The sequence below is a fragment of the Alexandromys fortis genome, unplaced genomic scaffold (assembly GCF_014885135.2).
Source record: "Alexandromys fortis isolate MF-2015 unplaced genomic scaffold, M_Fortis_MF-2015_v1.1 scaffold_303, whole genome shotgun sequence".
In the NCBI taxonomy this organism is placed as follows: domain Eukaryota; kingdom Metazoa; phylum Chordata; class Mammalia; order Rodentia; family Cricetidae; genus Alexandromys; species Alexandromys fortis.
Window position 1 is genome coordinate 554,605 of NW_026068181.1, and position 16,329 is coordinate 570,933.

Genomic DNA, 16,329 nt, shown 5'->3' on the forward strand with positions numbered 1-16,329 from the left:
GATGCGGGAAAGGCTACTGCTCAGTCTTATGCTCATTGCCCTGGCTATTCTCCTACTCAGCCTTCCTTCCATCTGTTCTCCCATGAAACACAGAGCTAGTGACACCCATTTGAACCCTGATTCCAGATGCTTTCATATCATGTGCACATTTGGTTTTCAAATAAACTCCCAAGATAACCAGAGGTTGTCTTGTCAACCTCTGTGATTCCCAGATGAAAATACAGGACTTAATGTAGAAAGTACCTTACGTATGTTGGTTTTGAGTGCAGAATGTCAACCAAGATAAAATATGTCCTTATTCAGATTTTCCTATATTGCAAAGTAATGCAATTCCCCAGAATTATATATACCACAGCTCTTGAAGTCTTTCTAGAATTGGAAGTGGGAGATTTCATGCGCCTTGTTAAAACAGGTGTACAGCACAGGCAGGTTCTCAAAGGATGACTGAATAGTCAAGGGCCTTGGTACTAAGTGCTGCAGTGTCTGGATTTAGGGGCACTGTGAGAAGTAGGGAAGCAACAGAAGTCATAACTAGTAGCTGTAGATAGCAACCTTCTCAATAAAAGTGGAATGATAAGCCCTTCACGGCAACCTTTCTTGAAAATGTAGCATCTCCGAGGCACATGACCAAATGATTGTCCACATTGCTTGAGAAATAGGTACTCCAGTAAGATGGCTGAGGACAAAGAAAGGGCAGGAGAGATTTTGGATAGCCAAAAGAGAGAGCCCTGAGCTGTGATTTTCTTTTCCTGGTCTTAGGAACCAAACTCGTCCTTCTCCATAGGAATATCTGCTTGAGAGGCCAGAGAACTTGAGGCCTGATAGCCTCCTGCTGCTGGTGGCATGGAGGCTTCTTAGTGCAGACAGCAGAGGCTGGGGGCATTTGGATTAGGGAGACCAGGGGAGCATTTGGAGGGGAGTAGAGTGGAAATGATTAGAGTACCCAGGAGAGTGGAGGGGGCAGCTTGCTAAAGATCAGGGAAGGTGTGTACCAGGGCAAAATAGTGCAGTGATGTTTCCATTTTCCCCCAGGGGCACACTTTGGCCTCTTTCCAAGGGACATGATTAAGTGGTTAAGTAAATGGCTTCTGCCCTTAGGTTGAACAGGTTAGGTTGCATTTCCTTCTAGAGCCTTCCTCCCTTCCTGAAAATTGAGGAAAATACCATAATCCCCTTTGAAAGAGACCCATCCCAAGGTCCTCCAGATTTCTCAGGTTTGCTTTAATCTATTTGTGTAGGAGGGCCTGGCAGGGCAGGAACAGATCTCTGTTTGGGGTGGATTGAGGGGGACAACCCTGTTTTCATAGAGGAAATACACTTCCACCCATGTTTGAAGTTGCCAGTTTTTTATGACCCCCTTTCCCACCTTCAAGACCCTACAGATAGCATAGCTTTTTGGATGTTGAAATCTTTGTCCCCTCCTACTGAGACTATTCATTGGCAATGGAGATAAAAGCTCAGAGTAGTCTAGGGACTTAGCCCATACCTACAGCTGGTCCGAGATGCACTCCGACCTAGCTCTTTTGGCCTCTTTTCTGATGCTCCTGGCACTTCCAGGACAGCCTCAGGTACAGGTAAAGGGTGAAGGTATCATGTATGAGAGATAGTTCTATGTTTTGGGCTGGCCGCTTTTTTCCGTTCTTATTCCTAGGTCTGTGGCAAGAGTCAAGATAGAGAAAACTGGAGGAGAGATAATGATGGATGGGATGCCATTTTGTTTATTAGATATCTGTTGGATAATATGGGCATAAGAGAGGAGGGGGAGAGAGAGAAGAGGGGGAGAACTGTATATTCTGATGTTACAAGTCCTTGCTTTTTACCACCACATGCATATACTCTTCCTGTGATAAAGATATTGGTGGTGAGGATAGGATGGTCAGCCCAGGACATTATAGATTAAGTGGCCTTATTAGGTTGAAGACATAGCCAGTGTAAGCAATGGGTATTAGAGCTCAAAAACATACAGGGGTGGTAAAGCTTCTCAGAGAAGTACAGGAACCATATATAAACCCCAGTTGGTACCATGAACATAGTCTAAAATTTAGAAGGAAATTCTAAGATAGTGCCAGCTTATTCAGCTTCAAACTGAAATGGAGAAAGAATTAATGAACTATAGTACCACATCTAAGTGACTCTAAGCAGGCAGGAACTATCTCAAGTGCTCTCTCTACCTGTCTATATTATCTATCCGTCTGTCTCTCTGTCCATCTATTTACCAACCTTGAAGTAAAACAATAGGGAAAATGCCACAGTTTCTATTACTACCCATGTGAAGGTACTGGGACACAGAGAGATTACATATATAATATGAGGGGAAATAGAAAATGTAGCTCTAGAATCAGTGGATTTGAACTGGTTGTGAGCACGCCATGGTATGCAAGGGTAAGAAGAATTCAACTTATGTGTCTCTTAGCCTTAGAGTTGAACCACTCGTGTTCTGGTTCACTGAGACAAGAGAGCGCTTTCTGCCTTCACCTTCAGGCTTATGTTGACCCATTACATCATAGTTTAGAGATGTGTAGATGCCTCTGACATAAGAGCATAAGATTTGGAATAAATACCTAACTTTGGAGAAGTTCCCAGTCTTGTTAATTATTAGTTACATGATTTTATAAGATTCTTTTCATCTCAGACCCTTGTGTTTTTCAACTGCAATTCCTGGATCCCCACTCACCTCATGCTATGTTATTGTGAGTGTTAGCTCTGGATCCAGATGTGGACTCCTCCTTCTGCTTCTCTTGATGATTATGAATTCTCTCTACATGCTTTTTTCAGGAGAGGCTGATGTAGAGATCTTTGTTGTAGGGGTTGTAGAGGTCTTTGTTGACAACTGAAGCTCCTTAAGCCTGCCTCAGTGTTTTTTCTGAAAGCCAGATAAAGCAATTGTGGACTGTAGATACCTGCACTTATCTGCACTTATAGTGGAGATATTTCATTTGTATTTTAAAAAGTGAAGCTTGCCTGAAGACCAGAGAGTAAAACAGCCCCACTGATCAGCCCTACAGACCAGGCTGGCCTTGAACTGACACAGATTCTGAGTGCTGGAATTAAAGGCCCTCACCACCACTGCCTGTAAAGAGTTCAAAGCCAGCCTGGTCTGTAAGGCTGAAAAGTGCACCTGTTTTACTCTCTGATTTTAAGGCAAGCTTTATCTATTAAAATGCAAATGAAATATCACTACGTGCACTCCATACATGATTCAGGGTGAGAGTGAGTGGTCAACTAATGGAAGTTAGGAGAGGACTGAAGCTTCATTGCTGGCAAATTAAAGTAACTCAAACTCCCAACACAGGAATCCCTCAGCAGTCAGTAAGATTCATAGTGTTCCCCACCACCCCAGAGCAGGACTGGCCTCTTTTCCTGACTTGCTTTTGCAAATAGCCTATAATGATCCAGTGTGCTTCGTTGCCCTCAGTGTGCCTTTGACCCTGATTTTGCAGTTGGTGAGAAGTGCATTCAATTCCACGGATGAAAGTGGCACTTTCCAGTGTGTGGTCCATCTGCCCAACAACTCGATATTCCTGCAGCAGCTGGAACAGCTACAGAATACACTACAGGATCTCATTGGCAAATACGAACAACAGCTGTCCAGGGTGAGTGAGTGCTGGAGATGGGGCAGTTGCAAGACCATCTTTTACCGACTTCAGTTTAGCCATGACTCCATGGCAATGATTCCCTGGATTTGAGATCAAACCTAAGGAAGAAAGGGAAATTTGGTCCTATTCTTAATGGTTCCCATAGTAAAGCATGGCTTATGATGTTTATAGGAGCTTCTTACATTGATAGATAAAATAGTCATTGTAGATCCATTGAAAAACAAGACGGGGGAAACACAGACATACATATAGTCTAATCAAAGTGTTGAACGCAGGATGATCAATGTGGAGGATCAAAGAGCATATTTGCCATAATGAACTGAACTAGAGGTGCCACGTGGAAGGGTTGGTCTGGAAAGCTTGGCACTGAGCCTATAAGAAGGGCAAGGGAGTGAAATACTATATCTGTAGTCCAGTGTTGCTAATGGTCTAGCAAACCTTACTTGCTGAACTCCCGGGGAAGCTTCATGATATATGGCCAGACTGGAAACTGTTATTGTTCATCTTTTGTGCTAGTCCTAAGGGGTGGGTGGTTCTAAAGGTTCTATGAATAGTATAGGTGGTATTTTTTTCCTTCATAAAAACAGGGACCTCAGTGACCTCAGGTAGGAAGTTGGGTTATTACTACTGTTAAATAAAGTGAAAGACCGAAGGTGGATGTAAATGGATGAAAAGATTCAGGCTCCTTGACATTTGGAGGAACAATATATTTGTCCTTCATGCACAGGCCAAGGAGTATGTGCCTACCACTGAAGAGAAAGACAGTCAGACTTTGGAAATGAGTCACATGCTGGAGTCCAGGAATCCTCATGTCACTGGGTCCCAATATGACAACCCAGCCTTCAACCTGCTACGCCTAGAACTGGAAGGTGCACAGGAGTTGATAGCCCAGCTTCAGGTCAAGGCAGGTGTCAGCGGGGCCCCGGAGCTCCTCCACCAACTTCGGAACCAGGTGTGTAGATGAATCAAAGTGCTCCCCCTTACCTCACTTCTTCTCACAGCCTCCTTTGTTACCTGGTTAGCTATCATAGACACTTCCACTTTCTAGAAAAGATGCTGAACCCAGAAAATCGAGAGTACCAGTTGAGCTTGAGGACACCCTGTGATCCACATTCCTGGGATCTCGTTCCCTCAGGTCACCAATGCGAGTCTGAGCCTGAAGGTTCTGGCTGACGCTGACTTCCGAAGCTTTCGTGCTCTCCAAGAGGAGGTGGACGTCCTTGAGGGCCGACTAAGTGAGTGTGAGAGGGAGAAGGAACAAGAACAGTCTTCCAGATTCCCTAATCCACCCCTGGCTCCGGGTGAGTTCACAGACTGAGTTCCCCAAGATTTTGTTTCTCTATTTACTGGGCCAAATGCGTGATTGCTACAGATTGTCTTAGGGACGATAGGGAGGCCAGTAAAGGTCTTGATAAGGAATAAGTCTTCAGTTTTCTGATTGTACCAAGACTGGTATCTTATCCACATATGCAGCTATTTATACATCTAATAGCCAGGCAATGCATTCATCTCTATCCATGCAAAATCAGTCTGTTCATATGATTATGCATGCAGTTGCATGAGCATGTTCTCAAGCACACATGTACTGATTACACTCCATCCTCTGCATCTGTGGGTTATATGCTTTGTAGCTAGCTCATATCTCGCTTGCGCTGCCCTGCAGGTTCCTGCACTCATGGAGGCCTACAGAAAGTGAGCAGACCCATTGTGCTGAAGCTCAACTGGAGGGGTTTATCATACAAAGTAGGTGCCTGGGGCCGAGACTCAGCACCCAACCCAGTTTCTGCCCTTTACTGGGTGTCTCCCCTGCGTGCTGATGGCAGGTGAGTCCTGGATGACAAACTTTATGTGCCTGGGTCCATCCCATATGTACTTTAGCCTGGTCCTGACTGGCCTCTTAGTAGCTCTAGCACTGATGCTTTTTTTAAAAGATTTTTATTCATTTTACATAACAACCACAGTTGTCTCTCCTTCCCCAACACACCCCATTCACTCCTCAGAGATCCTATGGGTCAAAAAATCCCAGCAGACCAATTTGAGGCAGGATTAAGCCCCTCCCCCACTACATCAGGACTGAGCAATGTAACCCACCATAAGGAATGGGCTCCAATAGCCAGTTCATGCATTAGGGATAAATTCTGATCTTACTGCCAGGGGACACATAAACAGACCAAGCCACACAACTGTCACCCAATTTCAGAGGGCCTGCTTTGGTCCCATGCAGGTTTCCCAGCTGTCAATTCAGAGTCCATGAGCTCCCACTAGCTCAGGTCAGCTGTCTCTGTGGTTTTTTCCCCATCATGATCTTGACCCCTTTGCTGATATTATCCCTCCTTCCTCTTTTTGACTGGACTCCAGGAGCTAGGCCTAGGGCTTGGCTGTGGATCTCTGCATATCTTTTCATCACTTACTAGATGAAGGTCCTATGATGACAATTAGGATAGTTATCAATCTTATTACTGAGGAAGGCCAGTTCAGGCAACCTCTTTACCATTGCAAGGAGTCTTCTTTTAATAATTCATTTTAATTTATTTTTATTGAGCTCTACATTTTTCTCTGCTCCCTTCCCTGCCTCTCTCTTCTCCCTTTCAATCCTCCCCCAAGGTCCCCATGCTCCAGGTTTACTCAGGAGATCTTGTCTTTTTCTATTTTCCATGTAGATTAGATCCATGTATGTCTCTCTTAGGGTACTCACTGTTGTCTGTATAATTCTCTGGGATTGTGATTTGTAGACTGGTTTTCTTTGCTTTATGTTTAAAAACCATTTATGAGTGAGTACATATGATAATTGTCTTTCTGGGTCTGCGTTACCTCAATCAAAATGGTGTTTTCTAGCTCAATCTATTTGCCTGCAAAAGTCAAGATGTCATTGTTTTTTTTCTGCTGTGTAGTACTCCATTGTGTAAATGTATCGCATTTTCCTTATCCAATCTTTAGTCAAGGGGCATTTAGGTTGTTTTCAGGTTCTGGCTATGAGAAACAATGTTCCTATGAACATAATTGAGCACATGTCCTTGTGGTATGATTGAGCATCTTTTGCATATGTACCCAAAAGTGGTATTGCTGGGTATTGAGGAAGGTTTTTTTCTAATTTTCTGAGAAATCACCATACTGTTATCCAAAGGGTTGTACCCCCAGCAATGCAGGAGTGCTCCCTTTACCCCACAACCTGTCCGGCGTAAGTTGTCATCAGTGTTTTTGATCTTGGGTATTCTTTCTGTTGTAAGATGGAATCTCAGAATTGTTTTGATTTGCATTTCTCTGATGGCTAAAGATGTTTAGCATTTCTTTAAGTGTCTTTTAAATTCCTCTGTTGAGAGTTCTCTGTTTAGCACTGTACTCCATTTTTTTATTGCATTATTTGTTTTGGTGATCAATTTTTTTTGCAAGGAGTCTTAACTGTGGTCATCTTTGTAGATTCCTGGTAATTTCTCTAGTAATAGGTTTCTCCCTAACCTCAAATTGGCTCCCTCTATCAAGACATCTCTTTCATTGTTCTCCTTCTCTGTCTCTCCCCCAACTCGACCCACCTGTTCCCTCTTATTCTCATCCCCCACTCCTTCCCCTTCCCTCCAGGTTACCCAGGAGATCTTACCTATTTCATCTTCCTAGGAAATGAGTAATACTTCATTGTGTAAATGTATCACATTTTCTTCAATCATTTTTTGGCTGAGGGGCATCTAGGTTGCTTCCAGGTTCTGGCTGTTATGAATAATGCTGCTATGAACATATTAGAGAAAGTGTTCTTGGGGTATGATTGAGCATACTTTGGCTCAAGAGAGGTATTGCTGCATCTTGAGGGAGATTGATTCACAATTTTCTGAAAAACTGCCATACTGATTTCCTTAGTGACTGTATAGTCTGTACTCCCACCTGCAGTGAAGGAGTGTTCCCCTTACTCCACATCCTCTCCAGCTTAAGCTCTCATCAGTGTTTTTATCTAAGTCATTCGGACAGGTGTGAGATGGTATCTCTGAGTCATTTTGATGTGCATTACCCTAATGATTAAGGATGTTGAGCAATTCCTTCAATGTCTTTTGGCCATTTGAGTTTCTTCTGTTGAGAATTCTCAGCTTAGTTCTGTACCCTATTTTTAAATTGAGTTATTTAGGAGTTTGATGTCTAGTTTCTTGAGTTCTTTATATATTTGGAGATCAGTCCTCTGTCAGATGTGGGGTTGTTGAAAATCTTTTCCCATTCAGTATGCTGTCATTTTATTTACTATATCCTTTGCCCTATGGAAGCTTCTCAGTTTCGAGAGGTCCCATTTTTTAATTGTTGTTCTCAGTGTCTGTGCTACTGGTGTTATATTAAGGAAGTGGTCTCCTGTGCCAATGCATTCAAGGCGATTTCCCAGTTTCTCTCTCTTTTTTTTCTTTTTTATATTTATTTATTAACAATTTCTGCCTCCTCCCCGCCACTGCCTCCCATTTCCCTCCCCCTCCCCCCAGCCAAGTCCCCCTCCCCAATCAAGTCCCCCTCCTCATCAGCCCCAATGTCCAAATCAGGAACAGAAGGAGAGAGAGCAAGAGCAAGGAACTCAGGATGGCGGGGGTGCACCCACATACTAAGACAATGGGATGTTCTATCGGGAACTCACCCAGTTTCTCTTATATGAGGTTCAGTGTAACTAAATTTTCGTTGAAGTCTTTAGTTTACTTGGACTTGAGCTCTGTGCACGCTGCTAGACATTAACTTATTTGCACTCTTCTACATGCCATCATTCGGTTAAGCCAGCACCATTTGTTGAGGCTGCTTTCTTTTTTTCCATTGTACAATTTTGCATCTTTGTCAAAAATCAGGTGTTCACAGGTGTGTGGATTAGTGTCAGAGGCCTCAATTTGATTCAATTGATCCACATGTTTCTTTGTATGCAAATATCAAGCTGTTTTTATTATTATAGTTCGAGGTCTGTGAAGAATTGTGTTAGGATTTTGATAGGGATTGCACTGAATCTGTAGATTGCTTTTGGCAACATGGACATTTTTACTATGTTGTTACAACCTATTCAAGAGTGTGGGAGATAGTTCCATTTTGTGATATTGTCTTCAATTTCTTTCCTCAAAGAGATGAAGTTCTTGTCATCAGGTCTTTCCCTTGTTTGGTTAGAGTTGCCCCAAGGTATTCTTTATTACTTGTGACTATTGTAAAGGGTGATATTTCTCTGACTTTTTTCACCCCATTTATCATTTTTTATAGGAAGGTGATTTTTTTTTTAGTTAGTCTTGTATCCCATCAAGTTACTGAAGGTAATTATCAATTTTAGGTGTTTACTGTTAGAATTTTTGAGGTCGCTAATGGGTACTATCATATCTTCGGCAAATAGCAAAAATTAAATTTCTTCATTTCCAATTTGTATCCCATTTATCTCCTTTTGTTGCTTATTGCTTTGGCTAGAATTCTGAGTGTTATACTGAATAGATATGGAGAGTGGACAGTTTTGTTTCTGATTTTATTGGATTGCTTTGAGTTTCTCTTCATTTAGTTTGATGTTGATTGTTGGCTTGCAGTAAATTGTCTTTATTATGTTTATGTATTTTCCTTATATCCCTGATCTCTCCAAGACCTTCATCATGATGGGGTATTGGATTTTGTGTAAAACTTTTTCAGTACCAAATGAGATAATCATGTGGGTTTTTTTTTTTCTTTCAGTTTGTTTATATGGTAGATTACATTGACAAATTTTCATATGTTGAGCCCTCCCTGCATTTCTGGGATGAAGCCTACTTGACAATGGTGAATGATTGGTTTTTGTTTTTTTTTTTTAATGTGTTCTTGGATTTATGTTGCCAGTATATTACTGAGCATTTTTGCATCAATGTTCATAAGGGAAATTGGTCTGAAATTCTCTTTCTTTGTTGAATCTTTTTGTGGCTTGAGTATCAGGGTAACTGTAGCCTCATGAAGTTTGGGAATGTTCCTTCCATTTCTATTGTGTGGAATAATTTGAGAAATATTGATAATAGCTCTTTGAAATTTTGTCAGAATTCTGCACTGAAGCAATCTGGCCCTGGCTTGCTTTTTGTTGTTGTTGTTGTTGTTGGGAAACTTTAAATGACTGCTTCTATTTCCTTAGGGGTTATAGGTCTAGTTAAATTGTTTATCTGGTCTTGAATTAATTTTGGTATGTGGTACCTATCCAGAAAATTGTCAATTTCTTTTAGAGTTTTCAGTTTTATGGAGTTCAGGCTTTTGAAGTATGACCTGATGATTCTCTGGATTTCCTCTGTGTCTCTTGTTATGTCCCCCTTCTCATTTCTAATTTTGTTAATTTGCATATTCTCTCTGCTTTTATATTAGTTTCTTTGCCCTGCTTTCAGAATGTGCCATAAGTTTGGGTATGTTGTACATTCATTTTCATTGAATTCTAGAAAGATTTAATTTCTTTCTTATTTCTTCCTTGACCCAGTTGTGGTTAAGTTGAGCATTGTTCAGTTTCTATGAGTTTGTAGGCTTTCTGCACTTAGTGCTATTGTTATATTCTAACATATGATAGTGATCCAATAAGATACAGGGGGTTATTCCAATTTTTTCATATCTATTGATATGCTTTGTTACTGATTATGTGGTAAATTTTAGAGAATGTCTCATGAGGTGCTGAGAAGGCATATTATTTTGTATTCAGGTATAATGTTCTAAAAATATCTATTAAGTTCATTTGAGTTACAAAATCTGTTAGTTCCCTTATTTCTCTGCTAAGTTTCTGTCTGGCAGACCTGTCCACTGGCCAGCAGACACTGTAGCTGTTGCTTTTCAAAATGGTTATTTATTTCAACATAGTATACAATATGTAGAAGATGGAATGAAAATACCATTTGACCCCAAAGTCGCTACTCTAAATTGCTTCCCCAGTTCTATTTTTTCGTGTGTGTGTGAGAATTTCATAGCAAAGGACAATGTATTTTCATGATGCTCATCCTCCCTCCCTGACTCACCCCCATATTGCCCCTTAAAATTTGTGTCCTCTTCTTCTGTAATTACACACACATACATACACACTAACACACTTTCTTCTATAATTACACATACTCACACACACACACACTCATACACACTCTCTTCTGTAATTACACACACACAGACACACATGCATACATAAACATACATTCAGACATACTCACACACACTCTCATACTATCACACACACACTTACACACTCACACAGTCTGAGTCCAGGTAGTGTTTCCCACATGTACACATGTGTTGGACTGACCACAAGGGCATGGGCAAATAGGAGGAAAACAGATGCTCCTTCCCTCCAAACAGCTGTGAAGTGCTTGTAACTCTCCACCTAGGGCTAAGACCTCCTAAACATTTCCCACATCTATGCTGAGATGTTTATTGATCTAGTGAAGGTCTTATGTAGGTCACCATATTATTGTGAGCTCATGGGTGTGACATTCCTACCATGTCTAGAAGACACAGCACTGCTCAGGGTCCTTTGGCTGTTACACTTAATCTTTCCACCCCCACTTCTGTTGTGTTCCCTGGGCTTGATTATAGGGGTTGTGTTCCAGATGTCCCATTATCATTTTCATAGTTCTTTAGTACTTATTGCTGCTGTCACTTAATGGTTCTACTGTGTGGGGTTCTTGGCCTAGGTACTTTGATTACTACAGGCTATACAAATCCTATGGTGACCTGGTGGTTCTGAAACACTATGAGCAGTGGAAGATGGGCTATGGTGATGGCAGCGGCAACACCGTCTACAAGAACTTCATGTACTTTAACTACTATGGCACAGGAGACATGGCCAAGGTGGACCTTTCTTCCAACACCCTGGTGCTGCGACGTCCATTGCCTGGTGCCACCTACAACAACCGCTTCTCCTATGCTGCTGTGCCTTGGACTACCTTAGATTTTGCCGGTGACGAGAAGGGGCTGTGGGTGCTCTATGCCACAGAAGAGAGCAAGGGTAACCTGGTAATAAGTCGTCTCAATGACAGCACCCTAGAAGTTGAGCAGACCTGGTATACTAGCCAGTACAAGCCTTCTCTTTCAGGGGCCTTCATGGCCTGCGGGGTGCTCTATGCTTTACGCTCACTAAGCACACATCAAGAGGAGATCTTTTATGCTTATGACACGGCCACCAGTCAGGAACACCGACTCAGCATCCTGTTAGACAAGATGTTGGAAACACTGCAAGGCATCAATTATTGTCCTTGGGACCACAAGCTCTATGTTTACAATGATGGATTCTTAATAAATTACGATCTCACCTTTCTGACAGTAAAGGAAAGGCTGCCAAGCTCTCCCATTAAAAGGCCTTCTGGGGCTTAAGCTCCAATCAATCCTATCAGATCCAACAAACCCTCCAGGCCAGAGACTCTGTGACTGATCAGAGTACTCATAAAAATACTTTGTCTTCCTCACCTCTAGAAAGACACCTCTCTTAACAATTACCTACCTAAATGATTGAAGTACAGTGATTATATTTAGTTCTGTATGTAATCAATATCTCAATCAACACATTAAGGTGCTAAGAATGGCCTGCAATGATTCGATTAAGAAAAAAATACAGTCTTACCTAGAGAGGGTTTGGAAAGGTAACTGAGTGCTGAATTAAGTGTTTAGCATGCATCAGGTTCTACATTCAATGCTTAGCACAGTGGGGTGGGAGGAGAACTCATCATTCAATCCTTAGCATTAAAAAATAACCAAAAAAATTAGCTAGAGAAATGTTGCCCTTTTCTGATATTTGGGCATCATGCTTTTAAACTTAGCAGGACAGTTACTGGAATTCTAGGATCATGTGATCTTTCATTCTAAGGGTAGAGCTAAGTCCATCTGATTCCAGTGACCCATGGGCGCTGGTATCGAGAGTGGGGTACAGAAGTTCCCGTCATACTTCCACACCACCAAAGGGTTCTGCAGAGAAGAAGAAGATACGTTCTTCACTACCCTCAACCACACTTGACCCTGTTCTAGGAAGTCAGCTACTAAATTAGTCAGGATAAGTAGCATGAGATATGGTTGGGACTGTGGATCGAGACATTCCCAATAAAAACTTCTTGGTATAATTGCAGGAAGTCTCCTAGCATGTGTTTGTCCTTTCCTTCCCCTGTTCAATGTGCTGAGGTGTGGGTTTAAATTCTCCCTGTGTTCCTCATCTGTCCACACAGTGATCCTCTCTCTAGGCAGCTGTATAAACACAGATTCCCAAGCTGTCCTGGCCATAGAGGACACATGCACTGTATTTGAGTGTATATTCACAAACATGAATTTTGGAACATTTGTGCTTTCAATTTGTAAATGTAATGAGTCTACATTTATATATTTATGTAAATATCTTAACATAGCCACTAATAATTCATGAGCTTTCTAAGAAAAACAATCAAATGCTAGCTCCTAGAAGCTGGGGTTCTGAGAATCTTGTCAGAAACCGTTTCCTGTAAAAAAAAAAACACACTTTCCCTGCTATCGATTGGTCTAGAGATACCTGCCCTCTCTGTGAAGGCGTAAGTCACGAACAAGGCAACACCAGTTTGGAGTTATGATTAATAGGGTGGTATTTATTTAAAGGGGAAAAAACTTACAGATCACAATCCCAGACAACAGCCATCTGCGCAACCAGGAAGGGAGTCTCATCTCCAGCGGAGCAGTAAGAGAAGAGAGCGAGCAGAGGAAATAGCCGCTTTTTTAAAGGGAGTGAGACCACGCCCCAATGGGCTGGTATCACAGCAGCTATTGGTTGGAGGGGCGGAAAGACCTCCCGCAACATCTCTGTTGTTTTCACTTAAGACTGAGCAAAAATCTTGAAATCAATCAGTTTAGAAAGTCTGTCGTGATGGCATAGGGACCAAGCCACTTGTAAATTATATGAATAAAAAGTGTGCTGTAAAGAGCAGCCTTTTCACCTCTATTTTGGGTTTTCTTAAAGAAAGCCTTGATGACCAGTCCTACCCCTAATTCTCAGAGAAGAAAATAATCTTTACCTACTATAGGGGAACATTCTCACTTAAGTCTAGAATTCCACAGTCTGGGCCTCAGAGGAAAATGTGGTTTCCTTTTCACATAAAATTTTCACTTTTGTTTCATTTCCCTCCCTCCTTCCCTTTCTTTCTCTTTCTCTCTCTCTTTTTTTCTTTGTTTTTTTAAACATTATTTTTTTGAATTTCACATCCTAATTCCCAATCTTGCTCATCATACATTGCCTCCAGATCTGCCCTTCACCCCTGCAGCATGTCCCCCTAAAAGAACCCCCCAAAGTTTATTGAAAACAAAGCAAATAAACAACCCACCTTGCTCTTCCATCTGTCCATCACCTCTTCATTCATCCTAGTGTTATCAGCACCTGCATCATGTCACACAGTATACCCTTTGGTCCAATCAGCCCCACTCTCAAAATGTTCATTACTATGAGTCATTGGTCTGGTTCAAGGCCTCCGGCACACCACCATCACTGAAACTCATCTCAGATATTCTGTTGTTGCCCCGAATCATGGAGATCCAGCATTTATTGTTCCATAGGACCCAAGGCCCAGGATGTGGGTCTGCGTGCTAACTGAGCTGGTCAGTCCAGCCCACTTGTGACCACCCTTGTGGGGAGAGAGGTGGAGCCAGCTCTCTTTGACACATTCCAGGGGCCAGCCCTCCTACACCCATGGTGAGGGGTCGGGCTTGGTCAGCTCTCTCATGAATATAGTAGAGAGTTAGCTCTCCAATGGGAGAGGTCAGGACAAGTTTTCCTGCTGCAGTGTCCAGCAAGGGGCAGGACCAGCTATCCCAGGGTCAGTGATGGGCAGAGTGGGCCCAACACGGCCCTTTGATTTCAACACTCAAGGTTCCTACCACACCCTGTGGTGATGGAGGCCATGGGCATCATCACAGACTCCAGCTGTAGCAGGAACATGGATCCAGACATGACCCTCAGTAGCAGTCCTGGCCTGAATGACACCAGGCATCAAGTGCAGGACACTCAGATTGGCATGGCCTTGGTGGCAGCAAGGCCCTGGGATACCAACATTGCCCTGGGATGCATACTAGAACCCTGGCATCTGAGTGACCTTTGGTGGCACCTTGGGCCACAGACATCAATGCAGATCCTGCTAAGTAGGGCTATGGACCCATTTTTGGTCCTCAGCAACAGCCTGGGCCTGGATGTTACCATGGCACCTTATGACTCATCTCTGCATAACCCTAGCTGCAACAGGCCCCTCAGATCCCCATCTAACCCCAGGGGATGGCACAAACCCTGAGTATTTGTGTGGCCTTTGGTGGTATCAGGAGCCATGGCTATCAACCTAGGCCCTGGCTGTGGTAGTGCCATGGACCCAGACATAGCCCTACACTGGCCCACATATCACCATGGCCCTGGATGGCACAGGCCTTTCAGATTGTTCTGGTTCTGGTGTCAGCATAGCCTTTGCACCCTGTCATGGACTCAGTCAGGTGTGTGACCAGACCTGATCTGAATGTCATTGTGTTTTCTGGGGGCAGCATGGCCACTCAGATTAACATGACCCAAGGGCAGCATGGCCACGGGTGGTGGCCCAGACTTTAGGCATCCCTGTGGCCTTGGTGACAACATGGGTCATAGACATCAGCTATGTTAGGATTAAGGACCTAGATATAGCCCTAGGCAGTAGCCCAGACCCAGATATCACCCTGGTCCTGGTAACAAGTAGCCCAACTTGAGCCATTCCCTGCTGCCCTGGCTTCTTCAGAACTGCCTCTTACCATAGCACACTAACCATTCTGCCCCTCTCCCGTTTCTCCACCCCACGCTTGCTCATCGTAATGGCACTCACCCACTTGGGGTCACAAGGCAGTGAGCAGGCCATGAATATCTTCAGTTGGGCCAGACTGCGAGGACCCAGGCTGCTGCCAAGGTCTATGTCTCGGTCCATGGTCCACCCATGGTTGGGGTCTGTATTGATGTCTATGGCCCACAGTGCCACTAAAAGCTACACTGACATCAAGGGCCTGGGTCACCACCGAGGGCCCTTTTGGTGTCTGAGCGCTGAGCCTCTGCCAGGGCCATGTGGCCCTGAGTAGTCTGTACTGTCACCGAGGTGTCTTCTGGGCCTGTGTTGCTGTCATAGTCTGTGTTGACATCCATGGCTCCTGTTACCAGTGAATGCAGGTAGGATGAGGCTGCCCAAAGTTAACTCTGCTCCTTACCAACTGTAGCACTCAAGAGAGTGGGCCTCGCATCTCTTCAGGGAAGTACAGAAGATATTTCCGTACTGGCCTGGTTACAGGTAAGCTGGTTGAGAGTTGGAGAGCTAGCCCCACAGTCTGTGGCATGGGTAAGGGAGAAAGACTCCACTTACCCCTTGTTCCTCATCCCTCACCACCTAAGCAAGCAGGAAAATCTGGTTCTGGGGTCAGGAGAGTGAGAGAGCTGATCCTGCCCCTCACTGGTGCATCACTCAGGAGAGCAGGCTGTGCACCTGGCCAGGGTAGCACAGTAAAGCTGACCCAGTTGACAGGAGGTGCCAGTGATCTGGAACTGCAAAGGTTTGTGGGAGATCTGGCCCCACCCTTCACCTACCATAAGGTGAAGTGGGAGAGAGAGCTGGGTCCCCTCCTCCCCTCTTGCCACCTGTGGTGGGAGGGAGACCCGGCCTTGAGGTCACGAGAGTGGGAGGGAGGACTGTTCCTGCCCCTCACCAGCTGCAGCACACAGGAGCGTGGGCATGGCACCTTGCCTGGGCAACACACTAGTGCTGACTCTGTTGGTGAGGGTGGATAGATGAGCTAGGCCTGTAGGTGTGAGAGCAGGTGACCT

At 43.7% G+C, this 16,329-nt stretch overlaps 3 protein-coding genes across 4 annotated transcripts in view; 1 reads left to right on the top strand and 2 right to left on the bottom strand.

Moving 5' to 3' along the window:
• LOC126492637 (tripartite motif-containing protein 30A-like) overlaps nt 1-16,329 on the bottom strand; it is a 399,822-nt gene that overhangs the window by 225,470 nt on the left and 158,023 nt on the right. The gene's annotated exons all lie outside the window — the stretch shown is intronic.
• LOC126492642 (tripartite motif-containing protein 30A-like) overlaps nt 1-16,329 on the bottom strand; it is a 361,486-nt gene that overhangs the window by 187,197 nt on the left and 157,960 nt on the right. The window lies entirely within an intron of this gene.
• Nucleotides 1,503-11,876, top strand: LOC126492643 (olfactomedin-4-like). The gene is made up of 6 exons (XM_050129186.1): nt 1,503-1,568; nt 3,441-3,593; nt 4,324-4,548; nt 4,732-4,897; nt 5,260-5,419; nt 11,198-11,876. Exons 1-6 carry the CDS (start codon nt 1,503-1,505, stop codon nt 11,874-11,876), a joined length of 1,449 nt encoding a protein of 482 aa, XP_049985143.1.

Excerpts from the sequence above, each read along its gene's own strand:
- LOC126492643 (XM_050129186.1), top strand. The coding sequence starts at position 1,503 with ATGCACTCCGACCTAGCTCTTTTGGCCTCTTTTCTGATGCTCCTGGCA. Across the intron at positions 1,569-3,440 it reads CACTTCCAGGACAGCCTCAG|TTGGTGAGAAGTGCATTCAA; the intron begins GTACAGGTAAAG and ends CTGATTTTGCAG. Across the intron at positions 5,420-11,197 it reads CCCCTGCGTGCTGATGGCAG|GTACTTTGATTACTACAGGC; the intron begins GTGAGTCCTGGA and ends TTCTTGGCCTAG.